Source organism: Pyxicephalus adspersus, chromosome Z (assembly GCF_032062135.1).
Source record: "Pyxicephalus adspersus chromosome Z, UCB_Pads_2.0, whole genome shotgun sequence".
NCBI lineage: Eukaryota > Metazoa > Chordata > Amphibia > Anura > Pyxicephalidae > Pyxicephalus > Pyxicephalus adspersus.
The window spans coordinates 44,212,808-44,239,365 of NC_092871.1; the positions used below are offsets into that span (position 1 = coordinate 44,212,808).

Sequence of the window (26,558 nt, forward strand, 5' to 3'; positions counted from 1 at the left end):
GAAAATTCAGAGGGAAAGAATGTCGCCTCATTATTGCAAAGTTCAAAAGCTAAAGGGAAATGTACACTCCATTTAAAAAGATAGTCCCTATGCTGCTCTCATTTTCATAATATGAAGCTAATAACAAAGAATTTGACAAAATGGGACCAAACATTATTATTAAACAAGTTTGAGCCTGAAGGCTATTTTACATTTCAGAATTAATATGGAAACAAACAGGCAGATAAATCTAAGTGATGACCTACTGATGTCAAAGCTGTTGGCACTGCATAATGACCAAAAAGCTCCAGCACAATACTGTTGGTGTTTTAAATCTACATATAATTTACAGCTGCCATTTTTGAGGATATGTTTTTTTCAACTAATAGGAAGAATGTCCTGTCAGAGTCCTGCAGTTTACAGATTCATTATTCATTACATATTTCACAATCTATTGAAGATGACTCTTCTTCTGAACTCATTGATTTCTCAGCCCTAATGATAAACTAGACCTGTGCAGAAACTAACACAGTCAAATACTAGACTAGTATTGGTTTGCATAATATTTTCACAACAATACTGCCCTACTTGTATTCATATACTTGCACTATTATAAAGATAAACAGTTTTGAATTAAAAAAGAGGAGGTTTAATGATTATTAGTTAGTTGCCAAGAAAATAGTTTATGCATTGGCTTCATTTGCTTGACTGGAAATTTTATATTACATGCAATTGAACAGAAATGTCCAATAAATAAAATACAATCCAGGAAGGTATAACACAGGGGAAGTAATAAAGACAGGGCAAACCTCTCATATTGTATTCCTGTTGTCTTGCTTTGTAATAAAGAGAGACAAAAGGTATTGGCTCTAGGATCCAGTAGAGAAAGGTAATCCATCTTCTCAAAAAGATACTGCAGCAATGTTATTGATTTCAGTCCTATGTATTCATTTTACTCCTTGGGACTCCAAAGCTTGTTAATTAGAAGAATGCTATGGCATATGTGCCATTGGTGTTTGATTAACTAGTAGCCAACACAGCTCTCTAATGAGTGTAAGCAGCAAAGGTCACAATGGACAATATGCAAATGAATGAAATAAGGCAATGGTGATAAGGGTGAAGGAACCACATTACTGAAGAACAAATTTAGGGAGCATGCCAGTCATCCAGTGGTACAAGCTACAAAAACTCTAGCCAAGTGTCTAGAGAAATACATAAAACACTTTGCAGAAGGCTAAAACATTATTGATCTGAAAATTTAAGATATGAAATGTATTACTTTAAAACAGCTTTAAAGAGAGATTTGGTTTGGTCATGATGAGTACCTGTGGTCCTGTGCTGTGTACTTTAGTAGCTCAGCCAACTGAAGCGGGTACTTGCAGATCTTCTGCACAGGTGTCAGAAGAAACCCATCAATGGCAATGTCAATCATTTGCTGCAGTAGTCGGCACGCTTCAAAGAAATGCTGGTACCTGCCATCCTTCATTAGCTTGGAGAGCTCCATGCAGGCATCCAAATGATTATTACAGTACTCTGAGTATATCCAAAATCCATCTTGCTGCAGAAGTAATAGAAAATGGAGAACATAAATCAGAACCAAAACTAACATCAGACGTATCAATATTTTAAACAATCATTATCAAATTAATATCATAGTAACAATCATGTTAACATTTTTAATAAACCACTGACACCGTACTTGGTTTTAACAAGTATTGTATGGAAAACTATCATAAACTACTTTGATGCTAATTGTCCATGTTTATTACTCTTGTTCAATTATAAGCATTTTATTTTTGGCAATGGCTGTCAGCAGCTCATCTGTCTTCTGGTAAATTTGCTCAGGTTTACAGCTGAAGACTCTTTATGAAGCTGTGCATTGCTGTGTATGAGCAAAAGATACTAATATAGTTATTTAAAATGTCTATTCACTGAAATTACACTTTACTGAATATTTAAATCAAACTCCACTAATAACCGAGCACCATCTGTATCCTTTTGTATGTGATCCATCTCTTCCACATCCCAACATTAGGAAAGGCTTGCTATGGTCCCACATCCCCTCTCTGATACATAATACCATAGAAAATCTGTCATTTTCAGTTGGGGGCACAGAAATACTACAAGCATGTACGCTTTTTGTGTGTCTACAGAAATATATGGAAACCACAGTCCATGAACAAGGAAGCCTGGCTCACATTTCTTAGACTTAGTTACATCTTCCTACTGGGGTCACCTGCAGCAGAAAGTGCTTGGCAGTGGATCAAATCCTAGTTTACTTTTTTCAAATCTGCAAACAGTTACTTAATGTCCACTTCAGTTAATCAGAATTTTCAGAAAGCCCAGGGATGAATGCATATATGTTTAGGGGGTCCAAACTCATTCTCCAAGAAAGTGACGTGGGTCCAGCAACTTATTTTGGATTGAAACAATATACGATAGTTATTGTTTAGACATGTTTACAAGCACAATATGTACCGAGCAAAAAATACTGTATATATTCAAATATAAACCAAGTTTCCTACTTTTACCTGAAAAAACGCGCAAACTAAATAAGTAAAACCCTAGAGCACAAAATGAGCCCATTAATGCTAGCATTCACAGCAGTAATGATCACAAATGGCAATAAAATTAATGTAAATAAACACATTCACAGTGTGTTTTTTTTATTAGTTTCATAGGAAAATATTATGTAAGGCTTAGTCTACACGGACTGTTTCCCCAGCGTTTAACCTGAGGCTTTTAAAGCCCTTGTTTGAAGTCCCCATGCATTCCAATGGGCTAATCTACACCAGGACGTTTCCTTCAGGCACGTTTTTAAGCTTTATTTTAAACGTTGCTTGCAATTTAAAACGCTGGTAAATCGCTGGAAAACGTGTCCATTGATTTTAATGGGAGCGTTTTCCTGCGTTTATGCATGCTAGAAATAGTCAATAAAAAAGCTTCCATTGATTTCAATGGAGGATTTTACAAACGTTTTAACAATGGTCTGTGTCCTGTGTCACTATTCCATGTGTCATGCATGAATAATTACATGTACTATGCTGTTAAAAATTAACACCTATGCCTGGCACGTGTGAAGATTGTCTGCCATTGTGTTTGCATTTAGTGCTATTCACACCTGCAAATGATGTCATTCATTATCACTTGTGTGTAGTCATTGTCTTTAATTGTGCTTCACTTTGCACTCTTTTGACTATTCTGTGTATACTGTTACATTGCATGATCACATTATCACATGTATGCAGAGATGTATGTACTTCCTGTACTTGCAGAAATCACTTCCCAGGGTTACAATTTGCATTTCTACCAAGTGCTAAAACGCTTGTAGAATCGCGGTAAAACGCGGCATAGACGTTTTTCAGCTTTTCCCAGCATTTAAAATAAAGTTTTAAAACGTTAAAATAAATGCATAAAAACGCTTATAAACGCAGTAGGGACGTTTACATGCCTTTTTACAAAACGTCCATGTAGACCCAGCCTAAACCATGTGGTTTAAACCAGTCAGTACACCTCACCCCCATCCGTTTTGCAGGATAAAGAATTTTGTACTTTTGTCACTTGCTCCTAAATTACACTGGGATTTGCATTTTTTGTTGAGTTAGATCTTACACTTGTTTTTTACAATCTTTTGGGTGATGAATCAAAAAATGACCCCAGTTTTTTGCTATCACATTCATTTTTTACGATACAGGGTACCCACCATTTTTATCAAAAACATACAAATTTTACATAAAATGAAAAATAATTTTTTGAAAAATATTGAAATAATAACTTGAATGTACTTTTTATTTACATTTCTTTTGTTCATACAAAGGATTTATTGTTACTCTGACATTTTTTTTTACAGTAAAACATTTGAAAATTAATCGGGTAAGCTAAGGTAAAAATTTATGCTTAAAACTTTTCATGGAGTGTTCAGTGTTAGGACAATCCCGCCGGATGCTCCAACAATAGTCAGCTATCATATCTACACTATTTCACCCCGAACCAAGGTCGGGATTAACGGCCAGGTGGTTAAACTGGGGAATGCATTTTTTATGAGTTAGATCTTACACTTGTTTTGGCGGTGAATCCAGAAATTACCCCAGTTTTTTGCTATCACATCCAGTTTTTACGATACAAGGTACTGTCCATTTTTGTGAAAATACATACAAATTATACATACAATGAAAAAATAATGAAATAATACCTTGAATGTACTGTTTATTTAAAATTCTTTTGTTCATACAAAGGATTTATTGTTACTCTATGACATTTTTTTACAGTAAAATATTTGAAAATTAATCGGGTAAGCGGTTAATTTACGCTTATACCTTGGAGTGTTCAGTGTTAGGACAATCCTGCCGGATGCTCCAACAATAGTCCGCCATCATATGTACATCCCATCTACCCTGATACCGTCCTTCCATGACCTTCAAATCTTGGTGGAATCGTTCACCTTGCTCATTACTGACTGCACCAAGGTTTTCTGGGAAGTTAGAAAGATGGCTATGCAGAAAATGCACCTTATGCTTATATTGCTTATATTGCAACCAAGCATTTTGTAGCTCTCCAAGAGTTTCTTGACAATTTCTGTGTAAATATTTGCTTGTGTGTTTCCAAGAAAGTCCTTGACAATGGCTTTGAATGATAACCAAGCATTCATTTCCACTTCTGACATTGTCCTGATGAAATGTTCATCTTTTATGAGCTGCCAAATTTGTGGACCATCAAACACACCAGCCTTTATTTTTTCAAATGACAGGCTAGGAAATGCCAAAATGAGGTACTTAAAACAGTCTCCTTCAGTTGGCAAAGCTTTAACGAACTGCTTCATCAGACCCAGTTTCATGTGCAGAGGCGGGAATATAATATTCTTACAACTATCAACAAGTGGCTCATGTAGAATGTTTGGATCACCTGGTTTTAGAGCAGATCTTGGAGGCCAATTCCTTTCCACCCAATGCCTGTCACAAGCTCTGCTGTCCCACATGCACAGATAACAGGAATACTTGGTGTATCCGCGTTGCTGACCAAGAAGGAAGCATACCATTTTAAGGTCAACACAGATGACCCAATTGTGTTGGTGATATTGCAAAAACTGAATGACTCTCCTTATGTCTGCATATTCTTCACAAGGACAAAATGAATAGCCAATTGGGACTGACCCAAATATATTGTCATTGTGAAGGAGTACACACTTTGAGCTCCACTTTGAGCTATCGATGAATAGTCGCCATTCAGTTGAGTTATAGATTGGAGTTCCCAATTCCTCCATTAAACCAGGTATGTTATGGCAATACACAAAGCCACTGTCAGTACTAAAGTACTGCAGAAATTAAATTTCTCTGGTTGGAAAATAAGATACCTTCTTTTCTTTTTCAAGTACCGTATTTTTCGGACCATAAGACGCACGTTTTTCCCCCCAGAAGTGGGGGGGAAAAAGTCCCTGCGTCTTATGGTCCAAATGTATCAAAATGTATCCTTTCCAGCTGCTGTCCCGTCCCCCCTGTATAGCCCCCCTCTGCCTTTTCTCCTGTCTCCTGTTCAGCGCCGGCCGGAGTGACTGTGTCTCCTGTATCTTGCTCCCGGCGTCCTCCCACTCTCAGCATGTTCTGAAGCCTTTTTTGATAGTCCCAAATCACTCAACTCATGCTGATCAAATCCCTTACGAACAGAGTCCTCTTCAATTTTAAACTCTTCATCATTGTTGTCACCTAGTTCATCACCATAATCATGTTCTTCAAGAGAGGGTAGTGTAACGAGAACTGGCACTGGGATTTAATCTGAATGAGCCACTGAGCCTATAGCCGATGGTGGACTAGGAGAATCTGGGTTACATTTATTTTTCTTGTTATATCCTGAAGTTTTCACTATACAAAAGTAAAGTTCCCTTTATCCACATCCGTAAACCCTCGACACACTGTTTGCACACCTTATGAGGGGCCAAGACATGTCATGATCACAAGGTTTAACCTGAAATAGGCTTGTTCTACAAATGTGCTAATGTTCGCCCTTTGACTGGGAATGGTGAAACTGCCACAGATATAACAAAAAGAATCAGGGTTGTTTAGGCAATTTGGACAAAAGCAACAGCAGAGCTAGACATGATCTGAAAGAAAGGAAATAAGTGTGTAAGTAAAAAAAAAAAAAATTTAGCTTTTTTATTACGTAGAGCAGCACACAACCTCTGACAACACTGTCTTGTGTGTAAATGAATAGTCTATACAAATCCACGCTACAGTCATCGCAATAATATAAGCAGTAGAGAAAAAACTTGACGTGATAGAAGAAAACTAACTGCACTTTCAAAATCAGCACACCTATTTTAGTGTAAATAAACTTAAAAATTTAAGTCAACAAAAAATTTGTTCAAAATTGTTTACTGGTGTTATCTTTTGTGCAGTATTGTTGGCCACCAGTAGTTGGTAATGATCTGGTGTAAAATGTGTAACAAACTTTAATATTGTCTCAGAGTTTGGTACACACTTTACATAAAGACACAACACCATCTAATGGTGTGACCTAAATCCAACTGGAGGATCATTTTTTAATGGCATTTTTAGGTAAAAATCTTGATTTATACTCTGGTATATATGTAAACCAAAGAGTTTAGTTATCCTATGATGAGGGTAGGGGGCTTGTTTGTAGTCCAAATGAGGAGAGCAGACTAGAGTGACAAAGCTGCTCTTTCAAAATACAGTACAGTATGTGAGCATTGTTGGCAAGATCAGCAGGTGAAAATATTGTGCAAAATTACTAAAAAATAACCAACAATACAGTCACCACATATAAAGATTGGTAAGCTGCAACATGACATTTTTTTATTTTTTGTGTTCAGATACATTTCAAAGGGGAACCCCAGGCAAAAATAAAACGCTGTATTTAGCCATTTGCATTGAGTTCAGCTTTAAATTATGTTACTTGTGAAAATTAAGTAATGCATTCATTAATGAGCAGATTTAGATAATCATCACATAACAGTACAGGAGTATGTGTCTGAGTGCCACAATTAATAATCAGATACATTTTATTTTTTCTAGTTTTTATCTCATTTCACACCTGGTAAAGGTTTCTATCCAATAAAGTTTAAAGTGTTATATTGTCTCAGTGGTAATGATAAAGCGTCAAAAAGGACATGCCCTTGTAGTTATGCCCTTCAAAACACAGTAAAACCCTCTTTTAGTCCTCTAAACAAATAAATAGAAAATGGAAGACACTTCAGGATCACTTGTTCAAGCTATAATAGCTCAGGTTTTCAATGATATTAAGGAGAATGATCCATCTTTCCACCATCGGCTAATACCTCATAATGAGGCACATTGATTAAATGCAAATGGCTTGACCTGTGCAGTCCCTGCCTGACGGTATTCTCTCGTCAGCATATGCAACCTGTCTCATCAGAACGAAAAATGAGATATAATGATCCCTCACTAGGAACTATTGCCACTTTTTGCTCGATTTAGTCCTATTTCATCTCTGCAAATTAGTGCCTATACCTGCCTAGAAAATGATATTTTTTGTAAGTATAATCCATATGACTATTATGTAGCCAGACATTGCTATCATAAACAGTATAAAAAGACAGAAATTCATGTCTGGATCAGGACTGGTACAGAAAGATGAATGGAGTTTGGACCTATGTTTTTACAGCCATTCAAATTTCATCTTTCATGAGCCGCCACTGTTGGATAGATGAATCTTTTAACTGTATCTATTGACATGTGTTTTATGGGGAGCTAATCCTTTGTGACAGTCTTTACAGTCATCACTCTTCTGCATATAAATAGTAAATTTCCATATATACAGTAAATCTGTAGATACCAATCCATGTATGGATATGCCCCTCGCTTTCTACATTATTACCTCAACATAAATATCACAAGTAATATTCTGCAATCTAAGTGCCAACTGTGCTAAAAAAAAGTACTGTAGGAGAATTTTAATAATCAATAACTCAAGAAGCTTAACATTATAATTATTCAAGTGATAACAAGATTTAAAGCTTAGCTGATTTTCTGCAGCATGTAAAGGTTAGAGTTTATTTGGTATAAGTTTCCGCAATGTAGATGTAGGTGTCAAAAGGAAAGAAAGTCATTTTTGCTTGCTGTGTCTTCCGCAGACTCACGTACCCAATATTTCTAATACTCGTATCACAAAAAGTTGGTGGGAGGTTGGTGGGGGATCTCCCAATAAATTACTAGGGAGCATTTAAACTGGACAGAAGTCCTGAAATGAGCTCCAGTGTTCAACATCTATTCAGTGTGTTAAGGAGAGATATGCTGTGTTGCAAGAAAGCAGCCAATTATTTGTATAGCACCACAAAGCAGAACCGTTTGTTACCCTGTAGTTTGTGATGTGCATTATGGCAATTTATGTGGTCAGGTATGCATTACTACAATGTCTCTGTGTAAATCCAGCCTTAAGAAAGCCTGCCCTCCAACAGGAAGAAAGAAATGGAAAAAGAAAAAACATGGTCACCTACTATGGTTACCAAGATTAACAAAGGGTCAACTTGTATTTATATCTAAGTGTTTGATTGCCTTTCTCTGAATCTTCAACGTTACAGAATGTACTGTTGGTCATCTCCTTCCAAGAATACACATTACCCGGTTGTGTGTAAGTCTTGGCATTTTCTGAATCACTGACACAGAATAATAATGCACATCACAAAGTCAAGTTAGTAATATCAGAACTACAGATATTACATCAAGCCTTTGCCCCCTACCAATCATCATACCTGGAAAAAAAGACCTATAGAAAAAAAAAAGAAATCGAAAATATTTTTACCACTACAGCTAGCTTCCACCTGTGGTTCATAGGTGAGGATGACATTGCAATCCTACTGGAAACACTGAGAATCCCAAAAAGATTTGGTAAACTTAGAATTCCTAGGATCTCATGGGAAGGATTGTGGTGTCACTTGTGGTGCAGAAGTTCATGGTAAGTAAGGTATAGGTTCAAATTAATTTTCCATAAATTTTTCGAGGGTGTTTTCTTTTTTTTTGGGGGGGGGGAGGGGGATAAATAAATGGACCTTACCTTTTTAATGCTCTAAGCTGGCCTACTGTTTACTACAAATCCATGTAGAAACTCTAAAATGTAAAATGCAGATGACAAAGGCAATTATATTAGCAAACAGCATACCCGTACCCTCACATATATTAAGTGTTGAAAAAACTCTCACTGGCGATTCCTGGTCACTGACTGAGGGTGAACATAAGTGCATGGGAACTGTTGTAGAAATCCATTGGAACCCGTAACTGTACATTTCTGTAACACATAGCATACAATCTTTATTTTAGAGAGTAATAGCAGTACTGATTTCCTATGCAGCAGCTGAACAAGGTCCCTTCACTGCAGATGAACACTTAACATTTCCATGCAGTGCATCAACTTACTGCACCATTCCCTTCTTATATTCCAATATCCCTTCTCTACTTTCTTATCAGCTTTAATGAAATCTCTACTGAATGCTTAACCCTCCTAGCGTTCTAATTCTGTCAGTTTTTTGATGCAAAACGTGATCCTATTTTTTTTGCATAGAAATTTTTGTTTATATTGTGGCCCTGTAATTCTTAGGATTAACTCCTGGGTATAATAATTATGTTTATTCATTATAAATATAAACATAAAATATAATATAATACATAATTATAAATCATAACTATAAAAAATAATGAAATAATAGACCACAACAGTGTAATTTATCAAAAAAAAAAAATAATTTATCAAAAATTTCTCACTGAAATTTTCCAAACAAGGGTGCAATATTATTGATAAATAATATAGGTTAAATGCAGATTTTAGAAAAAAAAAATATTTTAATTTTTTTTAGACATCCCGGGTGTGGTAGATTTTGAAGCAGGTGCTGCACAAAGTCCAACATCACAGTCAGGACAGTAGAACCTGGTTTCTTTGCGTTTCTTCCTTCCTCTGTCATCGGTCTTTGAGCAGCAAACCACGTACATCCTTGTAGGTGCTGCCTTTTTCTGGGTTGGTGGGATGTATTCAGTGAAGTGACCACCGGTGTTCTGGGTTGACAACAGTGGAAGCACGATGTCCACGTCTATTCATAGTCACTGATGGTGTTTGGTGGTTCTTGACTATAGATTCGGAAACTTGCAAAATGAATTTTGAATGATTCACATGCCTCTGATTATTTTTTTTGTACAGAATGTAGACATTCCATAGGCACAGCTCAATAAGATGCCTGAAAATCTTCTTGTAGTACTTTCTTTCCTGTTTCCTCATCGCTGGGTAGAATGTCATGGTTTGGTCAGCTCTGTCGACACCTCCCATGGTGTTGTTGTAGTCAATCACCACCTAAGGCTTCATCACTTCTTTCCCACGTTTTGTGTGTACCAGAACGGTGGAGGCATCATGGACTGTACTCATCAGGCATACTTCTTTCTTGTCACGCCATCTCAGGACCATCATCTTTCCTTTCTGCCAGGCAACAACTTCTCCAGTCTTCAGCTTCCCTTTTGCAAACAATGATGGCAGGTAGTGCCGGTTAGCCCTAACAGTTCCATAGGCATCTGTTCTGTGTTGCAGAAGGAACTCAAAGCTCAGGAGAGGTGTAGAAATTGTCAGTTATGAAACAATAGCCCTGATGTAGCAATGGCTCAATGAGAGATAGCACTGAAGATGTTGCCAATCCATAATGGCTGTATCTGGGGTTGAACTGTGTCCCTTTTCCAGTGTACAGTACCGTATTCCAGATGTAGCCAGATGAAGATTCGCACAGTATAAAGGTCTTCAAGGCAAATCGTGCCCTCGTTGACGCAATGTACTGCACCCAGCTGAGCCTCCCCTTGTAAGCCATTAGACTTTCGTCAATGCTGACATCTCTTTCTGGCGCATAGGTTTGCTGGGTATTTTGTAGAATCATCTGAGACACTTCCCAAATTTTCTTGAGTTTTGGTGCAGGATGGGTAGTCTCATCAAATTCTTCATTGTTTGCGAAGTTCAGGTACTTCATGATGAGGGAAAAGCGGTATTCTGGCATGACTGCGCCAAAGAATGGAGTGGTAATCATTTTAATCTTGGACCAGTACCACTTCTGGATGGGTTTGCCCACAACTCCCTGCAGGACCACCAAGCCCAAAAACAGCCAAATGTCATCCTTGGTCACAGGTTCCCACTTTCAGCTTCTTGCAAACCTCAGGTGTGGAGCACCTTGTTGTTGTCCAGCGTACCTGCATAAAACAAAATAAAAAAATAATTTTGGGATATGTGCTTTTATAGTGTGAAGGTTGCAAGGAATATGTTAGCAAACACAGAGCAGCATACATGTTGGCATAAAAAAAAAAAAATTGGCAAAAAATTTCAAAAATTTCAAAAAGTTAGCACAAAGCAGCATACATGTTGGCATAAAAAAATGAGCAAAAAATTTCAAAAAGTTCAAACTCAAGAGCAGCTTACCTGTTTGTCTCTGCAACAATTTTTTCGATAACTTCATCGGTCAAAAACAACTTCAGGTATGCCAGGGGGTCGTCGCATTCAGCCCCAATTTTCATTCCAGGTGCGCCGGTGAATGGAAATCTTGGCGGTGCTGCCTGGTCCGCATCAAGATCAATAGGAAACCATGTGCGCACAGCACTGACCTCAGGCTCAGAATCGTCGCTCAGTTCACTTTCGCTGTCCGATGACAAATTTCCTGGTGAATCACTATCGCTTGATTCCAAAAGGGACTCCAAATCACTATTGCTGCTTTCAAATTCCTCCAAAACAGCGCTTGCGCCGGGGAGATGCCTTTTGGATGCCATGCGGTCTCCAACAATCAGTCAGGAACAATCAAAGTCAAAGACAAGGTGATGAAATGATACATTCAGGAAGTGATCTATAAGTCATCAAAAGGTCAGATGAAGGTCAGCGCTAATAGTGGGAAAAATGTAAATCAGGGCACTGGGCAATGATGCTTGGTGCACTACAATATGTATTTATATTTTTATTTGTTTTTTTATGTGTTTTTTACTGTAAAAAAAAAAATTAAAAGCAGATTACTATGTAATCTGCTTTTAAATTTCCCGCCGCCAGAATCCATCACTCCATCGCATCACCCGGAAGATGTCACACATCTTGCTGGGTGATGCGGTCCACTGAAGCTGCTCGCATCACTCGAAGGCTGATCTCCGGGTGATGCGAGCAGCTGCAGTAAATTCTGGGGGTGATGCAAGCCAGAAATCACCGGAATTTACTATTGGTGATTGCATCAGCAGTTTGATGTGATGCACCATGCAGAAATCCTGCATGGTGCATCGCATCTAACTGCAGATGCGAGCAGCAGGGTGGTGGGGACCTGGGCGGCATTTAAAAGCAGATTACTCGGCCCGGCCATGCCCCCCGGCATCACAGCGGGATCGTCTGAACGCTGCTGAAGCGCGGGGCTTAGGGGGTGTGACTCAGGGTTACCGCTTTTTGCATGTTTTTTCCACCCCGAGTCACATTCGAGATTACCAATAGGGGGGTTAACAGAGCAGTCATCAAAACTGCAGAGAAAAGGAAAGAAAACTCAATTCTAAGAGGCTGTCCCTTTTTTCTTTTTCTTAAAAACACCTTCTTTAATGATAGCTGCTATGTTCTGCACATGTTTTTGTGTGTCCTGTGTACAGTGGTCAGAATGTGAGCTATATCACTGGTCTACAGGACATGAGGCAGAGGAGACACTTGTTTAAAAATGAAGTTCCATGCACTAAATGCAGACTGCTCTTCTACAACATGACTGTGCCCAGTAGGCTCTTACATAATAGTGGTCTATTCATTGTAGATAAAAATCTAAAAGAGGGGGAATTATAATTTTCTTGACATTCCCTGACATATTCACAGATGATGAAGGCCAGACCTGCGTGGCTTATGTAACAGCACGTTAAACTAGGCTGAAACCCTCGGGCATTTAGTCAACTGAAGTGTAATGTTCATTCTGCACAATGGGCCCGCGCATTTTACTGCTCAGCTGCTGTCATTTAGGCAGTGTCAAGAAAGCAGACTCAAAGCCATTTCCAGCAGCAGCAAAACCTGTGTGGATCTTTAACCCCTTTTCTACCAGGTTCAGTGTTCCTTGACAAATTTCCAGCCTGTAAAATGTATGCTTCAGCATAGTGACAGCTAATGCAATTACTAGTTTCAGATCTTTCCGCTGAATAGCACTCAAGCATCCCATATATCCTAACAAACAGAAAAAAATCACCAAGAAACAGCTCTTATTGTGTATTTATTACACAGCACATGGGTATTTAGACATCTTTGGCTAGGAGCACATGGTAATAAAAGTGGCTCCCTATACAGTTAAGCATATAAGTAACATAGGTCTTAGCAGTGATTAATTACAGCCATTTACAGTTAGGTCCATAAATATTTGTACAGAGACAGCTTTTTTCTAATTTTGTTTCTGTACATGACCACAATTATTTTTAAATGAAACAACTCAAATGCAGTTGAACTGCAGACTTTCAGCTTTAATTCAGTGGGTTGAACAAAAAGAATGCATAAAAATGTGAGGAACTAAAGCCTTTTTTTTACACAATCACTTCATTTCAGGGGCTTAAAAAATTAATTGGACAAATTAAAAAGCTACAGTGCACTCTCTGTATTTACTTTCATGCGGTCTTCTCTTTATGGTAGACTTGGAAATCGATACGCCTTCTTACTGGAGAGTGTTGTTCACTTGGTTGGCTGTTGTGAAGGGGTTTCTCTTCACCATTGAAATTATTCTGCGATCATCCACCACTGTTGTCTTCCGTGGACGTCCAGATCTTTTGGCGTTGCTGAGTTCACCAGTGCTTTGTTTCTTTCTCATGATGTACCAAACTGTAGATTTTGCCACTTCTAATATTGTAGCAATTTCTCAGAGGGTTTTTTCTGTTTTTGCAGCCTAAAGATGGCTAGTTTCACCTGCATGGAGAGCAGCTGTATTCTTGTTGAGGAGGGGGGGAAAGCGGGGGGTGGGGGCAGAAGGGTTTGGGGCAGGTCAGCAAAGGATGGTGGTGGGTTTTCTGCTGGGCGGGTGCAGGAGGTCTTGAAGGGGCTGCGGGAAGTGGTGTGGGCATTGCAGCAGGGGGGGAGTGGGGGCAAGAAGGTGGTTTCTGATTTCAGGCAGCAGGATTTTGGTGCGGAAAGGTTGCAAGGGGGGTCCGAATTTTTAGTTGGGGGGATGGGGGGGCAGGTGGTGTGCTTTCAGGGGGCTTCAACGGACAGCGTGGGAGATGCGGCAAGAGGAGAAGTTTGTCTGCTTTGAGGGCCCCTTGGGAGCCCACTTAAAGGAGGACGTTAGCGAGTGCATTTTAAAAGGTGAATATGTCAATATTTTTTCACTTTTACCTTTGGAGCGTTTCAATGTTGACAGGCCTGTGGGGGAGGGGCGCAGGGAAGACAGAGAACAACGCAGATACCGCTTGATTCCTCGCACCTTTTTTAATTGGTTGCAGGCATTTAGTATTTTGGCGAATGTTCTGGGGGAGCGGCAGCCGGGGCTGTGTGTGGGTCTCCTTTGTTATTTTCACACCATGAGGGAAGCGTACAGGCTTTATGGGGGCACGGCCTGGCTGCGCTATGACGAACAATTTCATCAGCGTAAAGCAGTGCGGGCGTCATTGAGGTAGGACCATAAGGACATAGGTCTTTGGATGTGGAATGTGTCTTTTAGGAAGAAGGGGCTGGTGGGCAACAGGTGGGTCGATCGCCGGCCGTAAAGAAAAAGGGTATGCTGGTTGAATAACAAGGGCACCTGTAAATTTGGTGGAAACTGCCATTTTCGCCACAAGTGTTCGGGATGTGGAGGTAGCCATGAGCTTGTCAGGTGCTTCAAACATGGTGCAGTTAGGGGGGGAGATGTTGGTCGCAAAGGGCAGGACTCCAATGATCATTGCAAGGATGTGCCTCTCCGTAAGTGTCCTATGTGGACAGGGCAGCGGCTAGGGTGCTGGGGGAGGGGTTTGCGGATGGATTCCGAATCCCCTGCAGTTTGGCGGTGATTCTGGCAGGACCCAAAAATTTAGGATCGGCGTTGCTTTACCTGGCGGTGTTATCGGAACAATTGGCCAAGGAAGTGAGTTTGGGGAGGATGTGTGGGCCTTTCCGGGATCCGCAGATGGAGGGTTTGCTGATTCCCCTTTACGCCTGGTTCCCAAAAAGGAGCTGGGTAAGTTCAGGATGATCCATCATCTGTCGTTCCCACCTGGGGGATTGGTGAATGATGGTATTGATCAGGACTTGTGCATGGTGGCATACACATCCTTGGATGCCACTATTAAGTGGGTTCAGCGTTATGGAAGGGGGGCTTTGATGGCCAAGGCAGACATTAAAGCTGCCTTTCGTTTTTTGCAGACTGCATTCGGTTTTTGGGTTGTAGGTGGCGGGGGGGGGGGGGGGTATTTTGTAGACAGGTGCCTGCCCATGGGGTGCTCTATCTTGTGCGCCTTGTTTGAGACATTCAGTACATTTTTTGGGGTGGGTTGTTCGGACAGTGGCGGGGATGGATTCGGTCATGCATTATTTGGATGGCTTCTTGTTGACTGGGCCGGCGAGTAGTTCGGTTTATAGAGTTTTGTTGGGGACGTTGCAGCATGTGGCTGATAGATTTGGGGTGCCGTTAGCGGCAGACAAAACAGAGGGCCCAAGGTCGACTATTAGATTTTTGGGGATAGAGTTGGATTCTGATGCTTTGGCGAGTAGGTTGCCTCAGGACAAATTGGTGGCTTGCAAGCAGAAGTGGTTGCCACTTGTGGATGAAAAAAGATGATGTTGAAGGAAGTGCGGTCGTTGTTGGGTAACCTGAATTTTGCGTGTAGGGTGGTCAGGATGCGTGGGATTTTTTGCAAAAGGTTGGCAGCTGTAATAGCTGGGGTGAAGTCGCCATTCCATTTTGTGCGCTTGTCTAAAGCAGTGAGGGAAAATTTACAGGTGTGAAAGATTTACCTAGAGTCCTTCAATGGTAGGGCAATGTGGTTAGAAGGGCCAGTTGCTGCTATGGATTTGGAATTGTATACAGATGCTGCAGGCTCTATGGGATTCTGAGCATATTTTCAGGGTGGTGTGGTGGTGTGTGGGGGCATGGCCGCAAGAATGGGTAGAGCTGGAGTTGGTAAAGAACTTGGTGGTGTTGGAGCTTTTTCCCTTTTGTTGTGACGGTGGAATTGTGGGGGAGGCATTGGCAGACAAGAAGGTGGGGTTTCATTGTGATACCTTAGGTGTAGTGCAGGCTATTAACAGTTTGTCAGTTTCGCCAGTGCCGGCAGTGAGGCTATTGAGGCATTTGGTGCTGAAATGTCTGCAACATAACATTTATCTGTTTGCAAGTCATATTCCTGGGGTGAGTAGTGGTATAGCTGATGCATAATCTCGTTTCCAGTGGGATAGGTTTTGCATGTTGACGCCGGAAGCAGGGTAGCGCGGGCAGCCTTGTCCGGAGGGATTGTGGAAGCTTGCACTGGATTGGTTAGTAAGATGATCCGAAGGTTGGTGAGTGAATGGACTTGGGACAATTATGCAGCAATTTAAGGTGAGTGTGCACAGTTGGGGCGTTGGAGCCTTTTTGTCCTGTTTTCAGTTCATAGCAGTGTTCAAGAAATGTTGGTGTGCATGGGTAAGGAGCTGGGGGGTTACTCGTCTCATTCATTTAGAATTGGGGCAGCACTGAGGTGGCTAGGTGGGGTTTGGGGGAACAGATAATTCGGCAGATTGGGCGGTGGGAATCTAGGCGTTTCCAGTTATATGTGAGGCTGCACATTATGTGATGATTATCTGTTTGTTTTTTGTTCCAGGTGTGCGGCCCTGCTTGATTTGGAGAGTAGGGCATTCTTTTGTTTGGTGGGGAGCCAGGAGGGCTGAGGTTCATCCTGAAGGACAGCAGCTTGGTTTCCCCAGGGAGGAAGCTACGGTACGGTGGCTTCGTATTCCCCAGGATGTTGTAAAGCAGAGTGGTGCTGGATATCTGAAGATTTGCAGGGTTGGATCATCCTCCGGATGTGGTAGTTATTAATGCGGTGGGTACCGATATGGGTCACAGGTCCATGCAGGAGGTGATTAGGGTTGTCAGGCTTGATTTTTTGAGACTAAAGGTCGGAGTTTCCAGGTCTATTCATAGCGTGGTCCGATATGTGGCCAGAACTACCTGGAGAGGGGCGCCCTCAGTAGACAAGTTAAATAGGACAAGGATTAAGGTTAACAAGGAGGTGGGCAGGTTTATGGCCCCGAATGGGGGAAATTGTTGTCTGTCACAGGGATTGGAGGAGGGGACCAGGAGATTTTTGCCCAGGGATGGGGTGCACCTCAACACTGTAGGCATTATTATGTTGTTCCTGAGGTTGCAGGACGGTATACAGTGAGCTTTTTGAGTGTGGAGGGGCGCTCAGGCATGAGGTATCCCGCCTGGGTGCTGTGGCGGTTGGGGTTTGGGAGGGTAAGAGGCCTATTAGTCAATTGTGGAAGTGAAACCCAGTGGTAGGGTGCCCATTTAAAGGTGTTATGGTGTGGCCCCTGAGGCAGTGCTGGGCAGCTAGGGGCCAGTGTGTGTTAAAAACGATAAAGATTTTTGGTTGGAGCGGACTTTACCTTTTTCTAGACCTGCAGCCTAGTGGATTAAATTGGAGTTGGTTTGGATATAGTGCAATTGGGCACAGTGATTGAAAAAAGGGGGTTTTGGTATAGGTTTATTTTATAATTGGTTGAGGAAAAGTTTTATATGTACAAGTATTGTGAGCTAGATATTAATGGTATATTATTGTTGCATGGATGTATATGTTAATTTATGTTAATTGAGGTAATATATGTTACATAAATAATGTTTTATTTATTGGTTATTTATTGATGATTAAAGTTATATTATTGGTAATAAAACAGCTGTTTGCCAGCCATTTAAAATCCAAGAAGGGGTCAGAGTGTTTTTGGAGGAAATAGTGAGGTAATGGATGGGAAGTGGGGAAAAGTTTTAATATGTGAGAAGTGTTTTCACTAGGGGGCAGTAGATCCGAACTATCCTAGTCATGTGTAGCTGCTACTGGCAATCAATCACTATTGGTTTTAGTGACATTGTCACACTTCTAAAAATCAACCATATTTTCCCAGCCTTAAAGTGAAAGCTCAGGCACATCAAAGACTCCAAGCGCCAGCTCTGCTAAAGTGCAGGGATAAACAAATTTTGGTGATTCTGTAATCAACTGGTGTTGACCCAGGAAGCTGCTAAATTCCAGGTGTACATTCTACAAGGGCAAACCGCCCAACCAGACTCAGTTGATGGCATTTTGCTCCTGGTCATCTCTGCACATTATTATTACAGCCACCAAAAATTATTTAATGAACTCTTGTAAGAATTTGTTTGACTATGGCATTAAAAATAACAGAGAGATAATCTGGAGGAAAGGGCAGGACTTTAAGCTACAGGAAGTAAGTTATGGGCAATTGCAGGACCTCAATCTGTTAAAACAAAATCAAATGGCACCAGAGGTGCTGGATGTGTGGATAAATAAACATCTATGCATTTGTTTTTGTTTTTAAGCTGTAAAATTCAGTTCTAAGCTTGATGCTTTTAATTTACATTATCAAGATGATTGCCTTGATCAATGTTTGGTTTAGTTAGGTTTTAACGTAACTTTCTATAACCTTTTTTGGGTGGACCCCAATTTGACACTTTGACATCTGTCAGACAATCATACTGTACCAGTATTTCCTGATACTTACTTGCCATGGGTTCCAAATTCCCGATTTAAATGGACACAGAACATACCAGAGAAAGCAAACATCTGCATGCATCACTAATTAAAATGATTGTATTAGTTATATTTGTTTGGTGATACCAGTGTGTGTTCGTCATAATATAGTAAAATATTACCTGACTAAGGTGCTGGATTTATGCTTGCCAAATACTATGCAGGAAAATATCTTATGCAGAATACATAAAAACGCCAATTCCATCATGTTACATTGTAACCAGCTCAGTCTAAGCAAGTGGAGCATTATTCCCTAACACCTGCTTCTAACTAAAGAAATTAATGTGTTAAGACTAAAAGAGTAAAAGATTGAGTGAGCTGTATTGGATAGTGCACAGTATCCCTATGGACGTAAAAAGAACCTAAAAAGCAGTTCTAGATAGCAGACAGTTCATGCCTTTTTATGGAACCTGGATTGAGTTAAAGAGTCCTTTAGTGAACGCCCATGGTTATATCTTTATATAGATATCAAATCAAAAATTGTTAGGGGTAAAAAATGTTTTATTTAATGCTGAAGATGTGGTGGATAAAGGCAAGTTAAAGCCTATGCTCCGTATCTCCTAACATTAATCACAACCCACCCTCAGTCTATGGGGCAAAATCATCAAAACAATTGCAACTGCAGTTTGTATTATATTTCCCATAAATTGTTTTTTTATCACATCAAAAATGTCCTTTTTAACCTACTTAACAGATACCCCATACAGTTTTACTGTTATTGTCAAACAGAATTTTAATGTAAAACCTTTCCAAAGAGATATTTGGGCACTTCCCCTTTTTTCTATCTAATAAAAATGCAGATTGCTTGATAAATATGGTTATCTATTGATTATATTAATTTCAGCGTTATTGACCTGCAAGTAGTATCTAAATATGGAAAGTAATAGGAATTAATTCAGAAATTCTGATCTGTATAGCTGTAATTGTATTGAAGTCAGCATAACAGCCAGGTTCTTGCAGAATCAAAAGTCACCAATGGATTCCTTTTGTTTCTATAAAGAAAGGTTTCTTCTAAGGAAGCCATAAACGAAACTAAAGATGCATCTTTAACAAACCTGTTCATATTCATCATGCCCCCTTTTTTGCCTGGTTTTCTACACGTCAAACTAGTTTTATACATGGTGATCCTGACAAAAATAGCCTGCCTATAGGCTGTATATATGTTACATACTGTAACATATGGATATACATAGCCTATAGATTTATCTAGCTGTAACATGGAATTAATCACATCACTGTCAATCTTTATACCTTTGAGCTGCTTGTATGTTGTAATGCAGATGCTTCCCTAAGTGATATTAATGGTGAGAAAGAAACTTCGATATACAGGAGCATCATTGCCAGCCCATTCTTATCTAGTGATAGCTAGCATGACCTGCCCATGTGCGGGGCACCAAACTGAACTGAAGTACACGCAATGCTTCTCTCTACCCACAGTCTCAGGCTGCATAGAGAAATATAGATATGGGTATTAGTTGATCGCTAGGAAACAAATGTATTTAGGATACCAACATTTCTAAGGAAAGCTTTGGCACTATTGGAAGGTGATGCTCCTGACCTACATGCTTATGTAAAGCCCTGACTTCTGCAATAACTAATCTGTGTTATATGCAGCTCTCCAGAACATAAATAACATGCTATAATATTTATTATTATTATTACTACACTGTATTCATATAGCCCCAACATGCTACGCAGTTCAAACTCCATGGTCATGTCACTAGCTGTCCCTCAAGGGGGCCCACAATCTAATGTCTCTACCATAGTCATACGTCGTTATTACAGTGTAAGGTCAATTTTGGGGAAGAAGCCAAAAAACCTAACTGCATATTTTTGAAATGTGGGAGAAAACTGGAGTACCCGGAAGAAACCCACACAAACACAGGGAGAACCTGCACACTCCATGCAGATAGTGTCCTGTCTGAGATTCAAACCTGGGATCTAGTGCTGCAAATGCATATGTCTAGCTGATGTAGTTATATATGACTACATTTGTAAAGGAAGCCTACATATGAGGGGCAGTATTCAAAGTAACTGTAAGTGGTTTTCTATTAGGCATGCTATATACTAATACAGTGGTAGAAAGGTCACCTAGCAGGATCCTGCATGTGTTATGCAAGTTATTACATACATGAGTTAGGACAAGGCTGGATATGTGTGAATAAGTGTTAAGGGAGAGGTTAAATTAGTTGAGAGGTTAGGTGTATAGATTTGGAAGGCTGGAAGGATTCACTTTAGGTTAAATATTAGTTGTTCAGGTAAAGAGAATTAGATATCAGGTAGGTGGTTTTTACTTGATCTTGGCACGGATTCTCTAGACATATTCCAAACGGTAAATCTTCACAGCAATAAAATGCGGCAGAAAAAGTTACCTTTCCTAGTTGCTTGACATTGACCTCTAATTAAAATGTGTACTGTGTAAAGTAATGGGCAATATAATTAAATAATAGGAAACATGCACACAACCCAGCACATATGCTGGTGTGACCCCAGGAAACTGCTGCAGAGAATATTTTTAGTCCTAGTCTACACCTCTGTGTATTTGCCTGCAGACTGACATTGAGATATTTAAAATTCTCTGTCATCTCAATGCATGCACTCAGCTTTGTCCTTGGAGTCTGAGTAGGACAGAGTGTAGGCTGATGTATGTAGGTTAGTGTTTCTGGTTAGGAAATGGCTATGGGGAAATCTATATTAAATGCACTTTTTCTTTAGGTTTGATGGTCACACATTTAACAGTACTGTTTCACTGCAACATGACTGATAAATACAAGCCCTTCCACAATGTTAAAAAAAACAACATATCAATGCAAAACATACGTGTTCTAGAAAACATGGCCCTATTTCACTGAGATGTGGCTCCTCGTTATTGTACTGCTTTTCAAGGTCTCTGACAAAGCCCATCTGGAATCGGTAGATGTCCTCAATATTCCCAAAGATGACCTTCAACTGTTCATCACTAAACATGTCTCTCCGCTTCCTGCATTGCTTTAAATAACCCTGTTAGGGAAACAAAATACAAAAAATGAAAAAAAGTAATATAAACATACAACAAAGGAGATCTAAATAAGCAGACTGTAACTGAAGCAATAACAATAATAAAAGGTCATGGCTAATTTGTAAATTATTTAAAAAGCTGTTCCAGGTTACAAGAAAATGTTTTGTTTTGACTGAAAATGCTGTGTAGTAAACATAGTTTATTATTTTGTATGTTTGCAAGGAAAAAATTGCCAAGTACAGGCTGTGCGTGGAGTGTCTGTGCCTTAATACTGACATGGGTGAGTCAAAGTGAATCTGTCTAGGATGAATTTGTAGCAGCTATACAAAATGTGCTAAAATTTCAGAAAATCCAAACTGTTTAAAAAACCCTAAACCCTAAAGTCTATGGAGTGAGTCTTGATATTAAATTTACTACTTTTCCAAGACTAATCAACCAACTATTGTAAAAAAAAAAGGGGAGCAGGCATAGATGACTAAACAGAAGAAGCAAAAAAAAAAATAGTAGCAGATTATGTCTAATTTTCAACATGTATTATGTTCCTAAGAGGTTATAGAGTGGCCATTACCAGTATAATAATTTCTGGGCTGCATTGCAGAATGCCAATTAGCACCTGCAACAAAGATTTATCTAGACATACCATATATACAACCATCTTACAGGATAAGACAAACATGTAAGTATAAAATACCTCTTCTAGATAAAGACCAAATTTTTTATGATGTCCTCAACACTGTGTTGGAGCCTTAACTTTATTGCTCTTACAGAACAAGAATTCCAAGTATGGGGGAAGCATGTGACCTCCCCATACAACAGTGCTTAAAACCCGAGAAGCCAACTGCCGGGCCAAAAGCCGATCACATGTGTATGAGGTGGGAAGGCCAATATTGTCATGTGCCTGGGTAAGCTCAAACCTTCTTTGTGGCAATAACAGCCCTTGCTCATCTAGGAAAGCTTGCTACAAAATATTGAGGTGCGTCTGTTGGGACTTACTATACTACCCTGTTTCCCCGATTATAAGGCACTGTCTTATATTTTTTGAAATGCCAAAATATGCCCTAGGTCTTATTTTCAGGGAATGTCTTATTTTTCCATGAAGAAGACTACAGTACACATTTATTGTTGAAAGTCACTCATGATCACTAGGAGCAGACAGTGCTGCAGCCAGCATCAAGGAGACACACACAGGATCGGATATTGGGGGATGTCTTATTCACGGGTGAGTGTCTTATTTTAATTATTTTTTCAAAAATGGGGGGTGGCTTATTTAATGGGGATGTCTTAAAATCAGGGAAACGGTATTGGTAGATAAAGAGAAGCACTTTGATTTCAGTAGGCATCAGTGCAATTATATCCTAGAGACATTAACTTGCAGCTCTGACCGCTGCAGCATCTTCCAATTATGCTGGCTGCTATTTTCATTTACATAGGACAACAATACAGGAGCCCTCAGATCCCATGGGATCCCTGGGAGATTACAAGATAGGCAGAAAAAGATTCAAAATCAAGAGCGTCCGGATTTAGATGCATATTAAGCCTTCTATGTCACAAAATCACACTGGAGAATTTGCAGCAAAAGCTCAACAAAGGCTATAGGCAGAAAGGTATTTTAATTTTAGTGTCACTTAGTAAACAGGACATTTAGCTTTTATGCAATTTGCCTTCAAGCAAGAAAACATTTTGTAAACTGCAAAAATGTCTGTGTAAAAAGTTTATATGCCATGACAGAAATTAGCTGCAAAAACATATGCACCAACAATTTTTTTCAGAAGGGCAATCGCTTTTACAGAATGGAAAAATATGGGTTCATATTGCCTGGGAAATTTGCATCACATATTCCGGGAGGCTGTGGGCTGCTCCTTCTGGGCATACCCGACATCAGGCATGTATCATCAAGGGGCTTTTCTCTAATGTAAAAAAACAAGTGCTCGATATCACACATGTATAGCGAGATTGGCACTCTTTTTACATGTCACCTAAACGTGTGCCTGTGAGGTGCGAGATTGGTTGATGTCAGGAAGAACCCGGAAGCAATAGGATAGCAGTGTTGGATAGAACGGCAAGCCCAGGAAAGAGGAGATCAGTCAGCAAGTTTATGGAGAAAAGTGCAAATTTCCTTGCAAGATGATAATTTCCCGTGCTAGGCCCACATTCATTTAGTAAATCATTGTTATTGCCTTCTAATGCATCCCTGTGACACTGGCTCCGAATACAGGAGTGGTGATTGCAATTAGCAGATGTGACCTAATTGACCTTTATTTATAAACCAAATATGTAAACAGATCAATGCAAATTAACATCTCCAAAGGTAAAAATAAAAAGTGGTATGTGCCATTCTTGCATGGCAAGCTTGTAAAGGAATGTATTTTTGAATGAGGTCAAACTAGTCTCTGTTTGCAGAGTTTGCAACTAAAAAACACACGTAGTGGGACATGATACAGGCAATTTCCCTAGCCTTGTTTATATTACAAGAAATTGTAATATTTGGATATTTATTTGTCTACAAGCAAAAAGTTTGTGAAAGCAACAGACATGAGAAAGAATTTTATGTATGTATTTATTTCGCCTATAGCAGAATTCTATGCAGACCCTAAAATCTGAGGGTAAGGCATGAGTGAACTGTATTCAAGGCCTTAAACAAAACAGAAGGAATACAATTATTCACATCATTAAATAAAATGAGCTAATATTTACATCATGCCCAGGAAAAAAAATCATTCAAAGATAATATAGTGAGACAACATTTCTACTTGCATTCCCATGTACAGAAATGTAACCGGGGGCTTCTATTGGGCTCAGCTACAATGAGAAACAAATAAAGTATATTAATAATGTGACACACATGGTGCTGCCCTAGCTTTGAATCTGGCTATGTACAATGTGACATCCAGTGTAATTTAAGCATCTAATTACCAATGTTTTAAGTTACACTAATTGTAGTCATGGTTTGAATAAACTTTTATGACATAAAAGAAACAACTTGGCTATTCCTGTAGTAAAAACTGCCCTTATTTACTACACGTAACCCTGACAGACAATATATTAAAATGGGCCATTACGAGGGGGCGTGGTTTGGACAGCGACCTGAATGGCTGCGTGTTAGTGGAGCCCTGACACCAGCCTCCCTAACATGAGATAAAAACCGGCCAGAACTTCATTCTGATATGGGCAGACAACACAAACAGAAGACGGCACCCACCTCGGGCCCCAGAGGAAAATCAGCTCCGGCTTCTCTATACCACTTTCTCCCCCGAGCCAGCTGACACAGTTTGGGGCTTAAAGATGGTGCCGGACCACGTGGTGGCCATGTGCAGCTTGGATCCCTCTTCTGCAGGACCGGATCGCTTGCCTCCCCAGCCGTCTTCTCTGATGTTAGATCTGGAGCCTGCTGCCTCTCCCTGTCCTGCATCTCTGGCTGCTGCAGACTTCTTAAGCACCCTACGGGACTTGCGGGGAGGGGGTTCCCCGAGTTCCCGGAGCTCTCCTGCTGACATAGTTGAACAAGAGGAGCATGAGGCTCCACTACTCACCTCAGCTGCGTGCATAGCTGTAGAGGACGCAGCTGGTACTTCTCATTCCCCTGCAACTCTGCACACATACTCAGCTGCAGTGTCGGGATCTATGAAGAATTCTCTGTCATCTTCAGCACCTGCCTCAATGGTGAGTCCCTCACAGAGGGCCCTTCCTGCTCATTCCTCCATGTCTCCCTCAGAGAGTGCACAGCATATGGGTCCTGTCACTTTGACCCAATCTTATTTGGGCAAAGGCACTGCAACTAATCTAGGCACTGGCACTGTATTTATTATTTGCCAGAACTCTCAGGAATCTGTCCAACTGGATGCTCCCCCTCTACAGCAACAATCTTGGCAAACCTATGTAAGACACCTCCTTACCAGAGATGATTTTTGTCTTCTTGTACAGGAGGTTAAAGCGACATGCAGAGCAGAAATTCACGCTTTGCATAAAGATCTTCAAAATTTAGCGGGCCGGGTGGATTTAGTTGATGATGATCTTCAGGGCACTAAAACTCAAGTTTCACAACTCCAAAATAAGGTCTCTTCCCAGGCCTCTGTAAATTGGAATCTCAAGCTTCAACCTAAAGACCTTGAAAACAGATCTAGACGCAACAATATTAGAGTACCTCAAGCTACTCAACAGTCTGACTTACTTATTACTTTTGGTAATACAGGCAATCTTTAAAAAAATTCTAGGGCGCCCATCTGTTGAACCTATACAATTTGACAGTGTGAGTGCATATAGCCTTAAAACCACCTGGTCCCCCAGAGTGGCCACAAGATGTTATATGCAGACTGCAAGATTACCCTTTGAAGGAAGAAATCATGCGCATAGTTAGGAACATGAGGACAATTGAGTTCGATGGCGGACACGTGCATATCTATCCTGATATCTCCTGGACTACCCTTCAACGACGCCGTGCTCTTCAACCGCTGCTGACCTTACTTCGGGACCGCCCTATTTCTTACAAATTCTTCTTTAGTCTGATTGCAAGTTTGGACAGCAGATTGGTTATTCCTAAACACCCTGAAGATTTGCCACATTTCTGCTTGAGTCTTGGTCTACCATGTCCTACAATTACAGGGTAGGATCCCCTTCGGGTTTTTCAGGCTGCAACTGAGAGATGGCAGGACGCCCACAAGAGGAAATGTCCATCACGCAATAATTCCTCTCCTCTGGCAGGAAGTGTGCCTTATGATGGAACACTGCATACCTGAGTTCTCTGCCTCTTCTACAAGGACTTTTATATCCTTTTTTGTACTGATTGCTTTGTTTGATTTTTTTTTTCTTCCTTTAAGAAGATTTTCTAAAATTGTGTGTCTAACAGTGTGACCTGCCCGGTCTCTGATCACTATTTTAAAGTTGCACTCCAACTA

The 26,558-nt window shown here is 40.2% G+C and overlaps 1 protein-coding gene across 1 annotated transcript in view; it reads right to left on the minus strand.

Annotated features, from left to right (window-relative positions):
- LOC140342941 (uncharacterized) overlaps window positions 1-26,558 on the minus strand; it is a 246,050-nt gene that overhangs the window by 34,502 nt on the left and 184,990 nt on the right. Inside the window, exons 8-9 of the mRNA XM_072429314.1 lie at window positions 21,489-21,668; window positions 1,305-1,537 (exon numbers count right to left, since the gene is read on the minus strand). Coding sequence (XP_072285415.1) covers window positions 1,305-1,537; window positions 21,489-21,668 — 413 coding nt within the window. The remainder of the gene's footprint in view (window positions 1-1,304; window positions 1,538-21,488; window positions 21,669-26,558) is intronic.